This window comes from Ambystoma mexicanum, chromosome 6q (assembly GCF_040938575.1).
Source record: "Ambystoma mexicanum isolate Mex_15411 chromosome 6q, UKY_AmexF1_1, whole genome shotgun sequence".
Taxonomy (NCBI): domain Eukaryota; kingdom Metazoa; phylum Chordata; class Amphibia; order Caudata; family Ambystomatidae; genus Ambystoma; species Ambystoma mexicanum.
The window spans coordinates 1,474,903,152-1,474,927,041 of NC_090937.1; the positions used below are offsets into that span (position 1 = coordinate 1,474,903,152).

Consider the following 23,890-nt stretch of genomic DNA (forward strand, 5'->3'; position numbering starts at 1 on the left):
TTTTTCAGAGCTCTGCTGTGCCATTTTATGAGACCACTGGACTTTTTGCTTTTTCTTGTTGTTTTTTTCTGGTTCTTTGACCTTATTTTTGAGGTCAGAGGGACTTCTACCCAAACTTTCCCTGCCATTGCAACCATTTTTGATGTGCTGTCTTATGGTGCCTACATATGGTGCCCTGAAAAGGGGTGCTTCAAAAGCACACCTTTTTGGTCCAATAGTGATTATATCACCCTACACTAAGGTTGTGGCGTAGTCTGGTGGCAGCTGTAATTTTGTTTTGACTTCACAAGAGGGTGTGAGCCTTTCCTTTGGTTAGAAACGCCATGAGACAGGCCTAAAATGGCTGTTTTGCTTACACTGGCTCCTCTAAGCCCACCTCCCTGCACCATTATTGACGTTATTACGTTATGACATAATCCACGTCAAGAATGGTGTTTACTTGGTTGACAATGGCCTTAACGTCATCTTCGATTTCATACAAAAGGTTCACAGCCATAAGCCCAATGTGTATCGTTATCTTTTAACTTTCTATTGTCAATATCTACCATGAGCAAAACGCTTTTTATATAGATTCATTTTGATATAGATGTGTACCACCACTCTTAAACCTGTGGTAAATCCATGGGACTAAGTGGGGGTAAGAGTATTTTGGATGTAAATCAATAGATTTACCGCCGATTTACTGCCAAACTTGTAATAAGATCCATGGTGCTTGTTTTCTAGTCCTCGGGGGCACAGGCTTGTTTAGAAAAGGTCATGATACTTAGGACCACTCAGATTTCCCTTCACCCATTCAAAACTGGGATCAACATAATATATAGAAATCAATTGTCCACATGTGATATATAAATGCTATTTAAATACCTAATTTTAATGCTGAACATATCATATATATACAATATCAAATAACGCAATACCATCACTAACAAGACACAAGTAGCTTTGTTCGAGCAATAGAACGGAAAAATATATGTTAGTATGAATGCTTTGAAATATAACATATTCAGCTTTCAGAAATGGCTGTAGTATAACTTTAAAACTCTTTTCCTTAATTCAGAACTTGAATAATAAAGCTGATGATTGCACAATACAGTGCGCTGACCCTATATTGCAATCTAATGTGGCATTACGCATAACGTTAAGTTTGCCAATAATAACCACGTTTATCACCTAATGGAAACGCGTATATAAAGTCGTGGGAGTAGAAACATGGCGCTTGATAGGCAGAGGAATCTAATAAGAAGCTACTTGGGTTAATTCCTTCTCTATTATGTAGTGACTAATAGGTAAGCTCTCTGAAATGTGTATTCTAGCTCTGCTTCCTTTTACCAAAATAGAAGTAGACACCATACATTTAGAATCAGTTCTGTTTTCCTTTAAGGAGTAACCTCATAAAAGAAGATGAATACAAAATAAAAAGATGACAAAATAGAAAGGTAAATATTTATTTACTTATTCTCAAGAGTTGTACCAATCAAATAACAACTCTGTAATATTTAATATATAAGCAGCTTCAGATCCAATGTAATGTTTGGGTTTGTCTCTAGTAGGAAAAGCTCTGGGAAGGATTTGATTAGAACTTGGGTCATTACCTCAAACTGTGCATAAGAGATGGATACATTTGTTTCTTCCACAATAATCTTTTGGGTGAATAGAACACGCTTTTGAGGCATTCAATTAAATCAAATTAAATTCAATTATTGATCAAGATGGTCCATTGTGAGACACTGTGCACATTTAAAATGTAAAGTCACTTCTCTGATGACAAGCAATGAACCCACAAAGTATGACTGAAGGAGGAGAATAAATAGACACGTCCTCCTGATTTAGTTATTAGGGGGTCCTGAAGAAAGCGTCTGAAAATATACAATGACGAAACATTGTTAAACGTCGACCTATGAGCAACTTTAAGTCCAGTTTTATATCACTTGAAACAGTGATAAGTAGATGAGAGACACTTCATGTTCACCTAAATGTTCACCTAGAGATAAGCAACCTTCAAATTGTAATATATTTTAAAAAGGAGTAAATACAAAAAGAAGAATCCAAAATGTAATGTGTCACTATTTGTCTATAGTTTTAGATGGAAATGTTGTGGTTTGTCATATCCTTGTGTCTTTTATGACGATATTGAAACTGATATGCACAAGCACTTTTTTTCTAATATTTTTGCTCCTTGTATGTGAGAGTCAATGTTGACTTATAAGCTTTATTCAAAAATGTGTTTTCTCTAATCTTGTCTATGCCTCATGCAATGTACATATTGTGGTACCTTGTTTTGACGAATACGAATGAATGTATGTGATAATTACGATTTGGCAGGGAAGTCGTTTTGTTTACAATACTGTATTACAGGACCTTTAAGGAAGAATCCCTCTCGGGCCCAAAAATTCTTGAAAGCAAAGCTACCATTTTATGTTATGTAGGATTTATGAGGTGCTGCACCACCACTGCGTTGTGTCTGTTTCTGGTCCTCCAGCCGCAGTGGGTGCTCAGAATTGGGACATTATTTTTCAGGGGCATTTGAATTACTTTCTGCATTGGATTTTCTTAACAGTTGTGCACAACTGTGTGCAATGAATCAAGATACAAGCTGGTCTTTCTCACAGGGCCACAATAGCTGGTATGACAGATGCGGCTATCTGGCGGATTCCCAAATCCATTCCTAAATCTCAATGCGTGAAACCAATACTATTAGGAAGGAAACTGGAGTACAAGTTAGCTAGGCTTAATTAAATAAATGATAATACTACCTTATAGAAGAAATATTACTAATCTTCTGATAGAGTCCCACGTTGACACAGAGTGCCAAAAAAAGAATTATAGCAGCTGAGCTGCAGACAATGAAACCAGGACACTTGGGCTCAAAGCACACCTCTGGCACTGTGTGATCCTGGGCAGTTCATCTTGACTCCCTGTGGTTCTGTTCCCCAATCTACCAAGATTGGCAGTGCTTTCAAACTGGTTAAGCATCAGTATTAAGCACTTCATAAAGTAGCACTGACAAATCCAGTGGTTCTGCTTTTGTACAGACATTTGCCAGACATTTCCCATTTTACAAATCGCTACTTTGCAGGTGCAAGGATACGCACATCATGGAATGTTTGCAGTACAGTAGTTAGTCCAGTTCATCGCCTTAGCCCTCTACATGTACAACATTTGCCAGCTGGTGGCTGTACCCAAAACCACAGAACCTACGAAATGTGAATTTAACGGGTGGGTCCATATTTCCTACAGTAATACAAGGCTAATATAAAGACTACCACTACCAAATGTTAGTTATTTGACAACTCAGAGCTGGAGATTTCTGTGGTTTTCGCCTTCAAAAATAACAGAGCATCTAGACGACCACCAGATCACAGTGCAGGGTCAACAGTGCAAGCTACTAACCATGCATAAAAAATCACGTGCCCTCTCAAATCTCCACATACACACTGCACACCGTTTCTTACTTGCCAATGACCAGCGTCGAGTGCAAATTTGGAGGCTTGTCTAAGTCCATCAACACGTGCATGACACGCTATTATATCAAAACCGTCAGTTGTGCACAAGACATTCAACTATTGTCTCACACGTACTGTATGTTGGATGTCGCTCAACCCCAACAAAATGTGTTTTTCAGCTACTCAGCCAAGCAAGCTCTCATCCAATCCTGGCTATCCAGCATGAATCTCAAAGAGTTCACAATGGTCTCGGGAGGATTGCTGAGGGGGCAAAGTGCTCGCCTTGGAAACATACCGACATGGAGCAACGCAGGTTCGAGCCCCAGGTCCAGGCTTAGAAACCTCTGGGGATTAAGTGCGTTTAAATAGCCAATAACAATTATCCTCCAGCAACAACAAATCGCGGGAATTTTCATCAATGTGACCTAGCCTTCAACCCCTTACATCACCAAGAGAGAACGATTGATTGATTGTTTGTTTATTTATATAGCGCCTATACACAATGTGTTTCAAAGCGCTTCAAGGAGGGAGGGAACATAGGAAAATACACTTACATTCAGTTAAAGTACTTTACAGAATGTGAAAAATAACTATCATACTAGGCCTGTCGACATTTCTGATAGTGCAAGTGCATAGGAACAAGTAAGACAAGAGATAATGGATAGGAAGGAGAACAAAGCAAGCAGTAACATTACTATGTCTGACGACAATTAATGTAGTGCAGGAGGTATACAAGAGGAGGGTTGGGAGGGGGGCACGGTGGGATATGAGGGGGCGAAGGAGAAGAACAAGGCACGCTATTGACCAAATTTGTTAGTGACAAATTTAAAAAGCAGGGGTGGGGGGAGGGAGAAAAACAAGGGGGGAGGAGGGGAGACAGACAAGCTGCTATCAAAAGTCAGGGAACAGATGATAGGAGTAAGTGCTAGGAGGGGAAAGGCTGAGAGGAGGGAGAAAATAGGTAGGAAGGGGAGTAGGAAGGTAGTAGAAGAGGAGGGAATTAAAACTTGATGGATCACAGGAAAACACATGGGGCATGAGCAGGGGGTGGGGGGAAGACAGGAGAAACACACGGGGCATGAGCGGGAGGTGGGGGGAAGACAGGAGACCGCACGGGGCATGAGCGGGGGTGAGGGGAAGACAGGAGACCACACGGGGCATGAGAGGGGGTAGGGGGAAGACAGGAGACCACACGGGGCATGAGCGGGGGGTGGGGGAAGACAAGAGACCACACAGGGCATGAGCGGTGGGTGGGGGGAGACAAGAGGCCACACGGGGCATGAGCGGGGGGTGGCGGGAGACAGGAGACCACGCGGGGCATGAGCGGGGGGCGGGGGGAGACAAGAGACCACACAGGGCATGAGCGGTGGGTGGGGGGAGACAAGAGGCCACACGGGGCAAGAGCAGGGGTGAGGGGGGAGACAAGAGACCACACGGGGCATGAGCGGGGGGTGGGCTCACCGCAGAACCATCACTGAACAGGAAACGAACAGGAGCCTTAGGATCGAGCCTTGGAGGCGGGCCGGCATTCGCCTGCCGGCTCGCCCGATTGGTGCAAATGAGGGACAGCTGCACCAATCATATGCAGGCAGGCAGGGCTGCAGGGAGGCACTTGGAGCCACGAGGAAGGGGTCGGCCATGTTGGAGAGGCCTTCGGTAACACAGGGCTCATTGAGCAAATGCACATAATGTACAGCACACAATGTAAAGCAGTGAGGGGCACAACGTAGCGCTACATAATCCATAAAAGTCAAACTGATGATCCAGATGGAATAAGGAGCTCAGAATTCTCCCAGCAAAGCGTTCAGTACATTGTAAGCCACAATGGGCTTACCTTCCATAGAGAGTCAGGGATTGGAATCACAAGGCCTCCTGGCCACACGATGTGAAGGAGAAGGGTCCTCCAGGGTCGAAGAAAGGCAGCAGAAGCAGAATGGACACTCCTACTGTTAATTCTAGATGCAGGAGCATCTGAAAAATAGCAAATACCAAAAAGAGAAGACCAGGAATAAGGCCCTCTCCGGCTGCTGAACTGATATCCCCCCCAGACATCCTTACCACTACGGCACTATTAATGGGCATGAGCTGCTCTGGGATTCCTCTGAGCGACCTCAACACGCCGCCTCGCCATATTACAGGAATGGCCTAACATGTTGGTGCTCTCGATACGTTTTGACGTCGCCCTGCTGCTTCCTAGGTAGGTTTGCACTATAGCAATACCATATAGGCACGAAAGACGTACATTGGTTTATTGCCCCCAGAAAAATGAAAGCGTAGTTTCTGTCCACAGTGGAACCGGGCTTCTGGAGTGCACTGCCACCAGACAGTGTAGCCAGTGAGGATCAAGTTAGATTTTGGCCCCAGTGAAAACCTTCATATCATAAGAGGGATTTTAGGGACGTGGGCGTGCGACCCCCTGTGCGTCCCCCATCAGTTTTATCAAGACTGCACTACCCCCCTCTGAAGCATCATTTGGGGTCCAGGTAGCATTCTATAAAAAAAAAATCAAAAAACACATAGCATAACACCTGGAGGGCACTCATGTACCCAGTGGTGAAAATGGAAAAAATGTGAGGGGGATCCCACAACACAAGGGCCGGGGTGGGGGAGGAGTTTCGGGTTGGTGGGGGAGGGTGGTGCACGAGGGGGCGTGGTCTAGAAGGAGCGGGGATTGTAGTGGACATCCAGCAATGCTGGAAAACTTAAAAATAAATAAATAAAGAAAAAAAAGAACAAAAAGCCCCTGCGAGGGCATCATTGCCTTTTACTGCTGGAGTTGGCACTGTTGTGTAATGCACTACATGTACAACTGAAAGGAATCAGTTGTACATGTAGCGAGCATTGTGCATTACACACCAGTGCCAAAGCCGCGGTAAAAGGCAATGCTGCCGTCGCGGGCGCTATTTTTTTCTTTTTTAAGTATTCCAGCGCGGTTCATGGGTTTGGGCGGCTGACTCTGGCCGGATCTGGTACCTGATCTCGGATCCGCCGAGAGCCGGCCCAATGACCAGCACTGCATGTACCCCCAGGTGCAAGTGACTTATGATTGATAAAGTTGGCAGGTGAGGAAAGAAAAATAAGCCCAAGTGTCAAAGATACTGCTTAGCACTTGCGACTGAGCTCATCGGGCATAAGGATGCCTGCAACAACAACGAACGCAGAAATATTGCACGCAGTGGATCTCAGTGGAGGACGTTTGCATACTTGTATTGGTGATAATGTGTCGATCCCAAAAAGTTAAAGCCAGATAATACTCAGGTCACTGAACTGATACTCCAGAGTCACGATGAACGGGCCCATGATGATAGAGATTTGCAATGTGTGTAGCGCTTTCTCTAAAGCGCTTTACAAAAAGATTTGACATGCAATTACCACCCAACCGAAGTTGGCACTCATTGATTGACTTTGGAAGCATGAAAGACTGAGTGGCCCTTACCAGAGTTCGAACCTGTGACCTGCAGATCACACAGAGATCAGAGGGGTGCGCTCAACCGACTGAGCTACATTGATACTTGACAGACAGACAACCTAAGAATGGGTGACGAACCCTGAAAGGGTGCCCCCGCGACTGATCCTCAGGAAAATAAAACCCCAACATCACATAAAAACATCCCTTGTAAAACAAAAACGTTGGTAAGCTGCGCAGCAACCCACTGGGATGGAGCGTCCCTCTGCGTACTAGGCTGCCTTCTCAATTGCTTTCATGTGGTCTTAGCACTAGCTAAGCTCTGGCAAAACCACGTCAATGAATACATCCCTTGTTTTCACTTTCGGAAGATGTGGGAATAATGCCTAAACGCTCTGCTTAATGCAACGACCAGTGCTTCTTCTTTTCTTGAGTTACCACGTGTTGCTTTGTTGCATTTGATCAGTGACGCTTGTGGAAGCGCGTGGGGATATTTTGTTGTGCAGATACTCGTTAAAAATATGGCTAATCCTTGTCCCTCAAAAAAAGGATGGACGGTATTACGAAAATCAGACTAGTAGACAATCCTAAAAAAGGCAGCATTGTCAAGAATAGGGTCACAGGGGGAAATCAGGAGACACAGTTTGGCAAAAGATATTTCATGTTGAAATGGCAAATCGACTTTGGTGGGTGGGATGCTTTGCAAGTTATATGTTTTAGCAGAGAGGGCTGCACGAGGAATAGCCGCTTGAGCGCCCTTTCTACCGGTGTAAGAGACACCCCTCTTACACTATTACACAAAAGAATAAGCACGCACACACCTACACCCAGCCCTACAGATAAGGGGTGTAGCTGCCATTTTTACTCCCTAAAAATAAGGAGTAAAAATACTCCTAATAAAAAATGGGAAATGGTCACATAGGAGTTTATGCTCCTGCTTTCATCCAAACCGCTCCATGGATGTGTTTGGGCCAGTAGTGCATGCAGTACCACAGGAAGACACTACTATAATTACAGGAGAGGTCAAGTGTATATTTTTATGTGCATGAATAACGTGGTCCAACAAGGTATATCGCTCAGAAATATTTCTGTTTTAGTTTAACACATGTTTACTCGCTTATAAAATACTCATTTTAATAATCATTTTACTCCCAACTTTCAAAAACAGGGAGCAAAATACTCATACTTCAAAATCTTATCTGTAGTACTGTCTATACCCCTGTACTAGAAAGACTATCAATATGTGTATGCGCGTTATAGCCCTTTCTTGTGGGCATAATAACTTTGTACACCACATATTTAAAAAACCATGTTCCCAAATGTAATGTAAAGTGGTCTTCTTGTGTAGTGCCACTTCTGCCCTTTTGACAGCCTCTTGGCACAGTATATCACCAGTGAGATACAACAACAGTTATTTTGCATAGCTCTATAAAATCAACCATTTCTTAGATGGTAAGGGCGAAGACTTCTGATAAATGTACAGGCCTCTTGACTGTAAGACTCTAGTGGGAAATATATTACATCAAACGTGATTCTCTGCCAAACGTGTTTGAATGTGGCTTTGGTTAATATTTGCTATAGAATTTGTGCCCATAATCACAATAAAACCATGTTAGACAAAAATAAACTTATAAGGATACTAACAAAAAATCGCAGCACTCGCCATCAAATGAATATCAAGAATCATGATAAAATCAGGAGCCAGTGGATAGCAATGGTAGAAAATCCAGCTGATAGCAAGGCCATCTTAGAATTGGTATCTAATTGTTAATTATTGATAGTTTTGGATATTTGTCTTGAAGAATGTTATTAACATGTTTCTGAGGAAAAGATAACGAATATTATATAGCAACCTTCAGTTCAACCACACGTAATAATCAACCAAGGAGGCAAGAGAGACAGTCAATTCAAAAGGACTCCTAAACATCACCAACAATATCAAAGTAAAAGGCATGCTTTTAAGGAGCAGGCATGGAAGGTTACGCGATCTATTCGTGAACGCTCTCTTCTTTTCAAGCTTTAAGAGCCTTTTATCTGAGCAACTTTGGAGAATATTGCTTATTGAGGGTTCGGCTGGTATTAATAGGCACGGGTAGTATAGCTCAGGGGCAACGTTATAAATCACCAATTATTATTATTTGTCAAAGTGCATGTCAGGAGCAATATGGCAACCAGTTTCTACTGGGGGAATCATTCTACTATAAAATGCAAGCCTCATTTAAGCTGCAAAGTGAGGTCTACGGGGAGGGAGAGGATGTGGGCCCCATGTCTCACTTATATCTGGGGCCCGAGGGGCTCTAGTAAGTGCATACTCAATTTACTGCCGGCATCTCATCACTAAGCATGCCTGTAAGCAAGTGCTGTGTGCTTAGATCCCAACTGTGCCAGGCTTTAAGAATGTCCTAACGAGCTGTCTTCCCTCCCCCTCGAAGGATACCCAGAATCCTAACATCGCACTACACCCTCTCCCCTAATCCAGTGCATAACTGTATAGATATTTAAACGGAGGTTTAAATGGAAAAAGGTGCAGGTACTCACCGATCTGGGCTTATATTGTGCCAGGACTCAACCGCTGTGGGCACAAGTGCACTTGCGTCAGGGCCCTTAATGGTCTCTCCGTCCCCTTTCTATTAATCTCATTATGTGTGTCGCTCTTCATGTTCGTAGTTCTCTCCTTGTCCCACTTTCTATATGCCTCTCTCTTTGTGGCTCCTTCTATTTGTCGTATTTCGCACACATCCACACTCCAGGCATCTTCTCAGCTTCTATTCATCTTTTTATGTGAGTGCCTCTTTTTAGTTTTGGCTATTAGGTGTCGCTGAAAGTGCTACATTTAAGTTGAAACTATTGTCATTAAAATAAGAGCTTCAAATAGTGGCTTTCAATGAGGGTCTGGAATGCTTTTCAATGCAGATGACATAAGAGGGTGGATTTGTTTTTTTGGGCACCCATTTAACACCCATCTCTCACCCCCGTTACACTCATTAATACATTGGTATTGGGTGTTGAATTTGTCTGCCATTTTTACTTCCAAAATGTGTCTGCCATATGGCAATGTTAATAAAAAAAAGTGATTTGATGTGTTTGATGCTTTAAAACATATGTACTAGAGCTTTTAAATAATATAATATATATTTATTATAAAAAATGAATAGGTTATTGTTATAGATAGGTTTTGTTGAAAAATGCCTCTGAAAATGTCTGTGTACTATTTTGTGGGTGTTGGTCTAGTGTGTTGTGCTGTAAGCTGCACCTGATTGGGTGAGCAGTTTTGTGAAGTATGATGTGATTGGATGTACAGTATTTCCTTTTTTCCACCCAAGGTAGCCATTTTGTTTCACCAAATCATGCAGCCGTCCAGGGATCTACGGGCTGTTCTCTTATTTTCCCTCTAGGGAAGGGTGCGCCACCCAGCACCCTGCACTGTGCTGCCTATTCTTGTTTGTCCCGGTGACCTCTCTCATTAAAAGTCACCTTCAGGAAGCACTCCCCATCCCTTGCTCATAGTAAAATGGTGCCTGGTAAGCAGCTAACAATCTGTAATAGTCCCAGGACTCTTATCGTATTATGCCGGGATCAGACCGGTCTGGGGACAGCAGCGAAAATAGCCTAGTATCAGTGCGGGCAGCCGCGCAACTCCCTTCCCCTTCTTTGATGTGTTGTGTAAGCTCTGATCGCGGAGTGTGTGACACTCACCGCCGCAGCCGGGGAACAAACAGGGCGCTTCTGTGGCTGGCACTGCACGTGGACCGCACACACACACCTTTCCCTGCAACCAGAGAGCCAGCGAACATTCACCGCCACAGCCCGAGAACAACCAGGGCACAGCCCCACTGCCATCAGCATTGAAGAACAAGCGCGGACCACCGCGCAACTTTTTCAATTAATATTACGTGTTCCTACACTGTATCGTGGTTGTGAAGCTCCGAGCAGGGAGACGACAACAATCACGCTCTGCGGCCTGGGGTCCGGATTTGTCGCGGTCAAACAGTTAATATTGCTTTAATACATGAAGTAGGCGGTATAAGACGGCAACAATGAAAAATACCATGGAAAACAATATCAATTGTCATTTAACATACTCTTCAAAGATGACTTTTTTGTAAGATTTCAGACAATGTATTTTCCATCAGATCTGATTGCGTCCCCGTTTGAAGTGATCCCATCCCCCCGCTAGATTTAATGTGACATACAGGCTCTTCCTAGCCTCTGGGCCTCATATGGGGTTTCAAAGAGGCACAACAAGCCATTAGGGGTTTATCCTCAAAGGCCCACACTGTGTGTCTGATTTATTGTAACTTTAACACTCTTCTCCAGCAAGGCACGTGCCTCCTTCCTGGCCGTCTGCAGCTGCGGACATGCATCCATTTATTTGTATGCAGCCGGCCTGCCACGGAAGGCCCCATAGGCACTCCTGGAAAATGCATTACCTGCTCCTAAACGCTTTTATCTTTTAAGTCGTTATTTTTAAAGTACGAGTAATAGTCATCTCTCATGAAAGATGCATAGTTTTCACCAAAGTAGGGGGCGGTGGTGGAAGGACTTCCATTGATTCCGTTTCAAAGTCAGGCAGGCACGACATCAGCGTCTGAAGCGGACTAGCGGGGGTGCCATAGCTTGTCACAAAGAAACACGTCGACACGGTTGGCTTTGCCAGCGCTTGTTTTCATTCCACTGCCCCAAGAGATTTCCCTTGTCTTGGTTAGTGACCGGTTATTAATGCAGCTCGACCCAGGTCTGCCTTCTGCATTTACTGATGACCAGGGGTGGACTGGCCTATAGGGAACTATGGAGATGATCCGGTTGGCCTCTGCACCCTGCGCCTCTTTTGTGTGTTAACCAATTTTATTTCCACATTTTCTCATAGGAAAAGGGGTTGGGCTTGCTGAAAGTGTGTGATATGGGCCCACTTTGAACATTATTTCCAGGGCCTCTTTTGGTTCCCAGTCCACACCTGCTGAGGACATCACAAAGGAGCCGGGCTCATGCTGTCAGCGTGACATCTGAGGCAGCCACAACGAGAACTGCCCCACTCGCAGCGAGTGGGGCAGTTGGGGCAATGGCAGCACTCCGGAGACGCTGGGATCATACAACACTGGGTGCAAGCAGGCCGTCTTCCCTCTCAGCCGGCGCCCCTTGGCATCTCTTGGCACTTCATACGTGATTATACACAAGACCGTGCGCCGCTGTGTACAAGAGGGAGGGAGGAGCGGGTTATTCGCAAAAACACATGATGCACCATATAGAATGCAAACAGACACACTCTCATAAAAGAGGCAGAGTTGCCAAGGGCGGTGTTCCCACATGACTCAGAAGATTCAGTGCTAGGTCATAGGTTTGCTGATTAGGGCAAATTGCCCCTCCTCTTCCCCACCTGGCTCCAACTCCCTCTAACCACATTTCCTGCACCTCGATAGCCTGGCGAGGTAGGTGAGCAGAATGGAATGTTAATGTGTGCTAAGTTGTCCAGTGTGTGAAAGGTGTGCCCTTCCCTCTCCTACACATTAGAGACCTGTCTCCCATTCTCATTTCTTAATAACATTCCAACTTTAACTGCTTCTAAGGCTATACTCCTCTCCACCTGGAGCCCCTCTTTTCTACCACTGCTCCTACCCCCAACTACCCATAACAGTGCATTGATCTCCATATCCTAATAATGTCTCACTATAACACATCCCCCTAACTCCTACATTTGTCAGGCACTGCTATAGTGGTATCATAAATGCCTAATACGTATACAGAAGCCAAACCTAATGGCTTTGCCAGTGCTTGTTTCTTTGGCCTTGGGAGCAAGATGAACTGAAACATCTCAGTCAGTGATTACAACAAAACGTCAGTATAATGTTTTAATCTTAAGTCATTAAATGTAAATTTGATTCTGTCAGCCTAACATCCCCCACCCTCCTGTCAAAGGCACTCATCAATCACAGACTGATTTCGCCCTGTTTTGCAATGTGATGGTTTGCAGGTTTTAGGACCTCCAAATATTTGCAGATAAGGCACATTGAAATTAAATAATGTGCCCGGGATCAGACACACCTCCGTTAAGCATTGTTGCCAGTATTATAACCCACAGTGTACTACAGTCTTGCCCAGGATTAAGAAATCAGCAGCTGTAAGGAAACGGGAAATGTTGATAGAGGGTGCAACACGTCCTAAATTGGGTCCAGACTATCCGGAGGTTAAAACGGATTATGGCTTTGAGAGGTATCTTGACTATATGCACGCGCCATCTGAAAGATCCTTGAATGCTTGATTTCAGATTGGGACATTACCCATGTCCTGTTTTACCAAATTTTGTGGTGTGGGCGGATCGGGTATTTGTCCCCTCTGTGACTCTTTCATGGAAACTATTATGCATTTCCTCTTCTTTTCTGAAAAACTGAAAGATATGAGAAGTCAATAAATGAGACCACTACTTTGGGAGGCCAGGTTAAGCTCCACCAGTAAAGCAGAGCCAGTCTGGCAGCACAGCGAGTAGAGCACTCACTTTGACATCTGTGCAGAGCCTGCTGACTAACGTTCAAATGCTAAATAATTATTATTATTACATTTTGTAAGACTCTAACTTTGCCTTATGTTGAATTCTTTTTACTTTATGGTTTTACGCCAAATACATGAATATTGTAATGCAGGGACTTGCCAACATATTTTCTGAGCTCCAGTTGCTAGTACCAGTTTGCACGGGTAGCAGAGCTCAGTGGCAACGCACTCGTCTTGGAAGCACGACGACGCAGAGCAACACAGGTTTGAATCCCGGGTCTGTGCTTAGAAACCTCTTCGGTATTAAGCGCATTATAAATAATCCATTTTTATATTTGAGTTTTGGCTTTCAGCAACACATCCATACAGACTTCATATACAAAGAGCATACATCGCTTGAAACCCGAGCCAACAATATATGCATCCTTATATAGAAACAAAGTGAGAACTGAAGCCTACAAGCCACACAATGAAAAGTATGCAATCCAGAAAAATCTCCTGTTTTAAACCACTTTACTTAAAGCACTTAAGGATCCAGAATAGAATACATGTTGTGATAAGGTCACTTGCCTAAAGCAATTCTTTTACACAAACGCCAAGCTTCTTGCTTGCATGATGTTAAGAAACTGTGTCCACATAATATGAAATGCTTTTGTATGCTAGCAGACAGAGGGCCTCATTACGACCCTGGGGCTCCCGGTACAGCACCGGCCCCATTCATTCCGGGAGCGCCGATTACAAGCTTCGCATCGCGGGATCCGGATCGCACGCCTGGTAAAACCAGGTGTGCTTTCCGGGTCCAGCGAGGGAAAGAGGGAGGCAATAACGGCCCGTTATTACCTCCCTCACCCTATGGGGGCTCAAATGGGAATGGGGATAGGTTCCTGCATGGAGGATTTACCGGAGGACCCGGTAGAGGATTTACCGGAGGACCCGGTAAATCCTCCACGCAGGAACCGATCCCCATTCCCATTTGAGCCCCCATAGGGTGAGGGAGGTAACCCGGTAAGTCCCCATTGCAGGAACCGGGTAATGGAGCCCGGAACGGTGGCAGCAATAGCTCCATGGCTACCGCCGCTCTCGTAATGAGACCCAGAGGCTTTGAAAGTCACGCTTTATTTTTTGCTGGCTTTTGCCCAGAAGGGCCGGTGTTGATATATCAATGGAGTGGCGTGTGGGCTTTTAGTCGGAAACATCCCATCCCATTTCCAGTAGAGAACTGACGCCCTCTTGTTTCTTGAGTGTCACACTGGTGGGTCTGTATGTATGCCTCCGCTTTTGTAACGGTTACTGAAGGAGTAGTGTACACTGCAGGTGGAGGGGGGACAAGAAGGCAGGGGGTTCAGAATAAATGATGTAGGGACTTACTCCTTCATCTGGGTACAGTTCAAAGACATGCTTTCAATGTCGCCTTGCCCCATAGTTCAGTGCCGGTACTCTCCCAGCTGCTCAATATTGCAAACATGTGAACTACAGAGACTGAGGTATTGTATATATGATGCATACGTTATATAACGCGCGTAATACCCAGAGGTTTCTAAGCGCGGACCCGGGGATTGAACCTGCGTTGGGCCGTGTCGTCTTGCTCCAAAGGCGAGCACGTTGCCCCTGAGCTATCCCAGGAACAAAGGTCCGGTCATATATTCGATGACCGTAAGCGGGCTCCGTGTTCTGCGCCAACAGCTCTCCTGCCACTTACACATTCCCTGTGCATATGATCTTGTCGAAGGACTCCGTCGTCAGCCTTCTTCAGATAAATAAATATATAAAAACACCTTTCACCCATATCCTCGGACAGGCGGGGAATGCCCACGCGTGATCAGGTGCCGGAATCGCGCTCTAGAATGACAGACTAGATAGTGGTGCGGCCCAATTGAATTTACGCAATCCAAGTGCACTTTAAAAACGCGTGCCCTGCGCTTTCATTACGTTGCATAATACACACTAAATATAAAGTTAAATGAACATTCATTTTCAACTAACGACAGGTGCAGCAATCCCTGTCCTGCATGACCACACCCCGGTTATTTTCTCCATTGTGGCTACGCCACAAAAAATGAGTATGGCCCCAACCGCAACAACCGGTCTGTGACCATGCCTGCCATGCGGGCGGAAAACTCGGCCCTACTGCCTCACCTGTGACCATCGATAGGCAGCAGACTAGAATGCATAGCGCTCGCTGCCAGCGCCACATCTCGGCGCCACTGGGGGGCTCGCGGGAGAAGCGCGCGCGCAGCACAAACCCGCGCAACCCAAGTCTGCGCCCGACCTGACACACACACACACACACACCCAGGCGTCCTCGGAATCAGCGCCAGGTGGCCACGCCCACTTCCCAGCCCTCGCGCTTAACCCTGCGAGCCAATCAGAAAGTGCAGCGTCCGTTGCCTTCCGCTCCCGCAAAGCTCAGGGGAAATGAGAAGTGTCATGTTTTTAGGTTTAAGACTTCTACTCACCCCCAAAGGCATTTCTTCCCTAAGTTTGAAGATCGTGGCATGTGACGAAAACAGGTGCATAGTAACTCGGATATGGGTCTAAAATGTGTTGGTGCTCATCTAACAAAACCTACGCAGTTAACCCAATACTCTATAGGGCCTTATTTACAAAAGCCTTTGCAATGGAAAAAAAAACCCATAGAACGTTTTGTAAATTAGGCCCTATAGGGTCTATGCAAAAGTGCATACATTTTAGTTTATTTCACTGACCCGCGGTACAGTAAGCATTAAATGAAGCTAAACGACACTTATAATTAATTCGTGGCAACCACCATATCTGACAAGATGTAAAGAGCCGGTCATTTCATTTGCCTGAGGTGTCATTTCATTTCTGTTAATGTCTATCGCAGAGGTTGTTTAAACTCCAGATGACACTTGACTTGCTTTATTTTATTTGTTTACACAGTTCTCTTATTGTAAACAAAACAGTGTTGGCATTTTGTCTGCTAATCTAAAATAAATGTAGAATTAAGTTATTTTTGACAATATATCTGCTATGCTTACAATTTGTGTTTTCCTTTCCGTTGAGTACCTATGCCAAAAGTTGCAAAACATGTATTTAAGCAACAATGTGGTTCACCGACCTGTAAAGACCATTAAAGACGACGAGAAAGGAGTTTCCATTGAATACGCTTACCCCTAAAACCGTTGGATAGATTTCGGCCAAATAATAAAGAAACTGGGCACAACGCTTGCAGATGTTCATTTGTTGTTGTTGGATTGGTATAATCCTACCAGCGTTTTGTAAAAAGAAAATTGGCAGAGAAAGGGCTTATCCCCAATCCCAAAAAACGTTTCTATTTCTCCCATGGTGCAGTGCAGCACTGAGACTTTTCAAAGGTGAAAGGGAGCTGATTTCTTTTTTGTTCAATGTGAGCGATTCCCACAGTAATCCTAAATGAAGCAGAACAAGGTCTCAACATTAGATTAAGAGGATGCAAAGCGGTTTGTTTCCCAAGAGGGTGGGGTTATGGAGTGGGAAAGAGAACCAACTGGTTATCTGGCCACTGTGGGGAGGGCTGGTGAGTCCGTTTCCAGGCAGAACGTTTTCATCTTACTGCTGGTACCACCCAACCAACACCCCCCACGCCCCATCTAAGAAAGACACGCCTGGAAAAAAAAAGTGCACCAGTGGAAACTAGGGAGATGTTCAGGAGCGATACACACAGTGGATACACAGTGCAGAGAGCAGCAGAAATGTCCATTGCGGCAACACACCCGACCGTTATGGCGATCGCGGGTATGTTTACAAAAAAGAAGAAATGGACAGTTTCCATCACAGGATGAGCTCTCTCACACTCCCCTATTCGGGTTTCCAACTGTGTTCGAAGTAGTATAAAATTGTATTCAGTTGTTTCTTTTATGATTATACATGAAATCATTGAAATCATTGATCCACATTTCCAATTATGATTTTCAGTCTCCTTATTTATTCCTGACCACTCAGTGTTTCAAAATTATAGCCTATGCATTTCGGACTTCCGTCCATCATCAGGGCTTTAAACACTATTAATAATCATGAAATCAGTGACAATCCCATTGTTGTAACACATTCCCAATCGTCCACCATATAGTGAAATCCGTAACAAAATAGTATCATCACATACCCAATTGTAGTTGTCATCCAAAATGGAATGCCACGAAAGGATGCAGAAAGAATGGAGAAATAAAACCAAATCTACATTATGGAACATTGTTATCATTATTCATGAAAATTTAAATTGCATAATTGTATGGGTCACTAGCTGTGGGTCTTCTGCTTTTAAAAGATCTCTGCTCTGTAGATGTCTGAGCAGCACTCGTACGCAGTTCCTATTCAATAAATACATATAGAACCCTATGTTACCACACGAAACTCATAGCTCTCAACTCACCTGCCTTGCAAGCAGCTGAATCACCCGCCAAGTCCCTCATACTCCCATTCACTTCTATGGGCTCTCACCCGCCAAAAAGAAAATCGGGTGTTTTCACCCGCCTTGGCGACACAAAATGTTGGGAGCTTTGGAAACTGCAAGTGGAAACTATGGCTAAAATAAAAGAAGATGGAACATTTTGTGGGATCATGGGCCATTGTGGGCAGTGTGCACAGTCGAAAGCCTTGTCGTCTGGCCATGCTGGAGGGCCATAGCCCTTGAGAGCTGGTTACTTACTCGTGAACCAGAGAGGGGCCACAGCCAATGGGCCTCCGTGTTTATAATAATTTTAAATAATTGTTGGCTAAGATGCAGATGTCACGCCCACTTTCCTGCCCTCGAGTCAGGCCTTTGAGCCAATCAGAAATCACTGCGTCCAGTTGCACTCTGGCAAAGCTGAACACTAGAATGTACCTAGGAGAAGAAAGGGGGCCTGTTTTTATTTCCAAGACTTCAGCACCACGCCAGGCCAGTTCTATGTAAATATGCACACAAAACAGGCCTTTTAGTTTGTTTCACTGATCACGTGTACAATAAAAATTAACTTAAGGTAGCACTTCACTTTTCATCAATTTCATTAATTTGTGGCAACATTATCTGCCAAGAAGTAAAGACCATTTCATTTCCTTTCCCTGATGTCTCATTTCATTTTCCTTCTCTTGATGTCTGTCACAGATGTTGTTTAAATGGCTGATCGGACTTTAGTTGCTTTTGTCAACACCGTTCTCGTATTGTAAACATAACCGTGTTGACATTGTGTCTGTTAGGGTAACATTAATGCACAATTAAGTGCTTTTTTGACTTTGTTAAATTACCGTAAAATAAACAGCAACAGTATGGGTCGTATCTGAATGTTGAGGCTGTTGGAGAAAGAAATATTATAGACATACTGCGAACATATTATAACATAATGTATTTGTATATTAAATGAACATTTTTTCAACACAAAAATTGTTTCTGTGCTTTTCTGTTTAAAGATGATTAGATCAAATAATTTAAGAACAGAAAGGTTTGCAACCTTGTAACGATAACTTTAAATGAACAAAAAATGTACATCTACTATGTTTATGATTTATTTTCCCTACCGTTGTGTTTCTACGTAAAAAGTCACAAACCTTTATTTAAGCAATAATAGGCTGTTGAATGTTTTTCACCGCCTGTTAGTAGCCAGTGAGGCCGCTGAACAAGGCGCTTCCATTCAACATGCGCACTGTGCGATCCGCTGGTCGGAATTGCACTAAATAAGAAATCAGTTGGGCACAAAGTGTAGCACATATTCTTTTTTTATGGTGTAATCCATTAAGTGCCTTTTAAAAAAATGTGAGATAGAATAGGCTGCCCCTGTTATCAAACCAATAGATCTCCCATGGTGCAGGGCAGCACCAAGGATTTTCAGAAATGAAAAGTCACCAATTAACTGCCTGATTCATGGAATTATTTGCGTGAAAAACGCAGATCTGCGTACCTTTCTGCCCGAAAATCCCTGTTTGAGGTATGGGGATTTTCGGGAAGAAAGGCGCGCAAATCTGCATTTTCCACGCAAATAATTCCATGAATCAGGCAGTTGTTTTTTGTTCATTATGAGTGTCAGAGATGGGAAGTGGTCTGCTTATAAACAGACTAAGGTAGGTAGGATTGGTAAGGTTTAAGACCGGTTGCTGTATAACGGAATCGCACAAGATGTTCCTATAATAATTAGCACGTAAGAACGTTTTACTGACAGCTTGACTAGTCAGGTACTAACTAGGCATATTATGATTATCTGGGTAGAGAGACAGTCTCCTTTTTACAGCTAATATCAGTGAGCAATTTTTAATTACCCTCAATATTTGAGCAAGTGTATCTGTCTAATATGGCATACCTAATATTGACTTAGAGCTTTGTTTTCCCCTATTTACAGATGGGGTATAGATTTCTACAAAACCGATATTGAACACGCAAGCTACATATGCAATTTGCACACAGCAGGTCAGTAGTAGTGTAATTATGAATTAAGCTTCTATATGAATTCTTTAGTTATTTAATTTTCTGAGTATAACATATTATAACATATCTTAAAATGGTAGAAGTTCCTGATGAAGAATAATTTATATTCGAAACGTGTTGGACCTACAATTACGATGCCAACTTGATTAATTAAAAATCATTAAACATTTTTTACACAGGCCGTGATGTATACCAATAAGGTCCCTCATCGGATGCAAAATGCATGTATTGTGCATGAAAGGGACATGGAACTAACTGAAATTAAGTCTGTAGCCGTATCTAGTGTAACACATCGGAATAGTAAGGGGGAGAGAAAAGAAATGGCAAACAAGGGAGGACCACAAAGGAAATACAATGAGATGAGAGCAAAAAAAGAAATGTCAAGCCATAGTTGGCCATCAGTGTGCGGAGCAAAATGATGTGATTGAGATGAGTGAAGTGAAACTGACTAACGACATTCCGAAATTATATGGCTGGGTCGGGAAATGAGTGTGGGAAAGTAGGGGAGACTGCTAGAAACTCCAGTTAAGTAGCCGTGTGCAAAGCACACAAAAAGAAAAAGCAAAGGTTGTGTACAGGAATAAAAGACTGTGTGTTAGAGGATGTACAGTGTCTCTTTTAGGGCACCAATGGAGTGTGGGAAACGAATGATGTGCAAATGTACCATGGAGACATTGTGGTGATAGCTGAGGACCATTCCCGGCATTCTCATGCCACTAGGGGTGAGGATACACCAAGACCACAAAATACTGGTCAGCTGCGGATATTCACTTAGAAAGAGTAAAAGTATTACAACTGACACCAATTGGTGAGACTGAAGGATATGCTATGATATGATATGATATTTTATTTGTAGCGCGCCTATACACAAGTGTTGCAAGGCGCGACATGGTAGGGGACGGGAACAAGGGGGGGACATGACAACGATCTTACTAGGCCCAGTGACAATGAGATTGCGCAAGTGCAGAGGAGAAGGAAGGGGAGAAGTGCCAGGGGAAGGGGAGAACGAGCAAGTGCAAGACATAGGATCAAACATCAAAAACAAGAAGTACAGCTGGCATGTGGCAATGCGGGGTAAAGTGCAGACAACAGGCGTTAGATAAGTGCATCTAGGGAGGATGTAGGGTTGCAGATACAGCTCCAAGTGCAGGGTTGCCAGGAGGCAGTGCAGGTGTGCAACTGGCAGGGCAGGGACCTGGGCCCGTGGTTCAGAGGGTAGCCAGGTAATCAGTGCAGATCAGACAGGAGATCAGCAAGGTAGAGGAAGAGAGAAGGTAGGGGCAATGAGGAAAGTCTTGAGCTGCTTCAGGAACCGGAGATGGGTCTGCTCAAGTTTCTGAGAGGCGGGGAGGCTGTTTCAGAGGGAGGCGCCAGCCAAAGATAGAGCTCTGCCCCAAACTTGTTGCTTGGAAAAGTGACACACCCTCAAGGAGTTGGAGGTGGAGGAGCGAAGAGCTTGAGTAGAAAGATACTTCAGAAGAGAAAGCTGGAGGTATCTAGGTCCCAGGCCCCAGAAGGCCTTGTGGATAATGCAAAGGGTCGTGAACTTGATCCTTGCAGCCACTGGGAGCATATGGAGAGATTTCAGTGCTGGAGGGATACGATCCCTGGGCTTGAGGCCAAGGACAAGTCTTGCAGTCCTGTTCTGAATGAGTTGCAGAGGACAGAGAGTAGAGGCAGGCAGATTTAAAAAGAGGCTGTTACAGTAGTCGAGACTAGAGAGAACCAGACTTCTGGATTCTGTGAACTTCTGGGGGAAGGAGAGGAAAGGAAAAATACCTCTGAGCAGGTGCAGTTGGTAGTTTGACACCTTAGAGACGTCAGAAATATTTACCTGCCTCCATCTTCCTCCTCCTGGTACCCCATTAGTAATCCATTACATTAGCCTAACTCCCTCTTCCTGTCCCAGTTCCTAATTATTAATCAATTATATTTCCCCCGTCTCCCTTGGCTTCACCATCATACAGCATTAGTAATCCATAACCTTACCCCCACCTCCCTCTCCTTCATTCTGGTGCCCCATTAGTATTCCATTACAATACCACCACCGTCCTCTTCCTCTTCCTGGTATCCTATTAGTAATCCATTACATTACCCTGCCTAGATCTTCCTCGTCCCAGTAATCAATTATATTTCCACTGCCTCCCCCTTTCGAATGCCAGTACTCCATTAGTAATGCATTACAGCACTACCACCTCCCTCGTCCATGTCCTGATATCCCATTAGTAATCCATTACATTACCTCCACCTTCCTCGTCCTGGTACTCCATTACTAATCCATTACATTACTGCACCTTCCTCTTCCTTCTATGTAGTCACAGAGGAAGCGCCACTCGCGGCTACATCTCCGTATTGACGTGAACAAGCAAGGGTGTTACAAAAAGTATCTTGGGTACCTGAGGACTGCTATTACAGGGAGGATTCCCAAAAACGCTGATCACCACAACTAAGAGATCCTGGCACACCTATATTTCTGCGCTGATTGCACTAGGTGCAATTTCCCAGCACCGTCAAGCACTGAACAAAACCACTGTCACCAGACACCATCAGTCATAGATACCACATCTGAAATTGTGGGCACAACTCATAGCTGGACACCACTACATGGAATGTCACAGGACCTCAGAATGGCAGGCTGGGGCTTTCAACCTCCGGTCCATGTTGGCAGGTGCCATTGGGTAATTAGTGAACATGTGGAGGAGAAGGAACAGGCATATTCTGTTTCCTGATTAACTCCACACCATGGGCTGTTCCCTGAAGAGCCAATATGTTGTGTTGAAAGAACATGGCAAACCGAACTTAATTGCTGGTTCCTCATCATCCACACACATTCAGTTAGCGATAAGCTGTTGAGGTAAAGAAAATCATCATTACAATATTCCATTCCAGGGACGAGGGGACCTGGATGGAAAGAAATTGGCTACAGCCGAAAATAAAACAAAAACCGAGGTGATCTTGTTTGGTCCAAAGCATCTCCTTGAAGGAAATAAATGCACTCCTCCACCCCAGTTTCTGGGTACCAGCCTTAAGTATACCACCAAAGTAAAGAATGCTGTACTTGGCAGAGTGACCTGGAATGCAATGCACAGGTTTTAGCCAAAGTCCAATCAGTTTTCTATAACATCCGTCTTTTGCGTCAAGCACTACCCTATGTTTCTATTAATTATCCTGCTGTGGTGGACGGGGCCTTAGTCAATTCCAATTTAGACTATTGCTATGGACCTTTGGCTGAAGCACCGGGCAATCAGATGCACTGCCTCCAAAAAGCACAAAATGCGGGTGTGAGATTGGTCTTTGATGTAGCTAAAAATGCCCATATTTCTGCTCTCCGTCGATCACTACGTTGGTTAGCGGCAGAAGACTGGATTACATTTAAAATTGGGTGTTTGGTCTACAAATGTTTGACTGGGCTGGCACCAGCTTACTTGACAAATAAATTGAAGCGTTACTGACCAACTCGAGCCCTCAAGTCTGAAGACCAATTTCTTTTTGTTATCCCCAGGACAAATTGTAGATCGAGAGGAGACCGTTGCTTCTCAGTTGGTGGACCTAGACTATGGAATAGTCTTCCGTTGAGCCTAAGACAGGCAACCTCTCTGTTGAGATTTAGAGCAGGTTTAAAGGCCTACCTAAGTAAGCCTTGTGACTGTGGCTTTGGTTGAACTTCTGTGTCATCTGTTTCTATCAGGATTATGTTCTCCTTCTCATTATATGGTATTACCTGCACCAGGACACGATTAAGTTTGTTGTGTACACGTTATAAATTATTCAAATTCATGTTCAGCCAAATACCTCAATGTCCTTCACCTATGCAAGTGGAGACATGCCATCTGAAATCATCATTCAACACAATATACACACATTTATTATAGATGGTATGTAAAACATGCAACTTCATTTTCATGCCTAAAATAAAAGTAAAACGTTAATTTTGGGGATTTTAGTTTCAGATCCACTACAAATGATGGAACACATCTGAGGATTATTTGTGCCCTGTGAGGGCATGACTAGGAAAGTTAGGGACCACATCGGTTGAAACTTAATTTGCTGTTTTTTGAAGATGTTTTCAATAGGCTTTCCCTGGCATAATGAACATGCAGCAGTTCCCCCTCTGCAATATAAGATTATCTTAGCCATAAAATAATACATCTCTTCATTCAAAAT

At 44.0% G+C, this 23,890-nt stretch overlaps 1 protein-coding gene across 1 annotated transcript in view; it reads right to left on the reverse strand.

Annotated features, from left to right (window-relative positions):
• CD8B (CD8 subunit beta) overlaps window positions 1-15,595 on the reverse strand; it is a 216,317-nt gene extending 200,722 nt beyond the window's left edge. Inside the window, exon 1 of the mRNA XM_069630338.1 lies at window positions 15,469-15,595. Coding sequence (XP_069486439.1) covers window positions 15,469-15,526 — 58 coding nt within the window. The 5' untranslated portion in view covers window positions 15,527-15,595. The remainder of the gene's footprint in view (window positions 1-15,468) is intronic.
• Window positions 15,596-23,890: the final 8,295 nt, after the last annotated feature.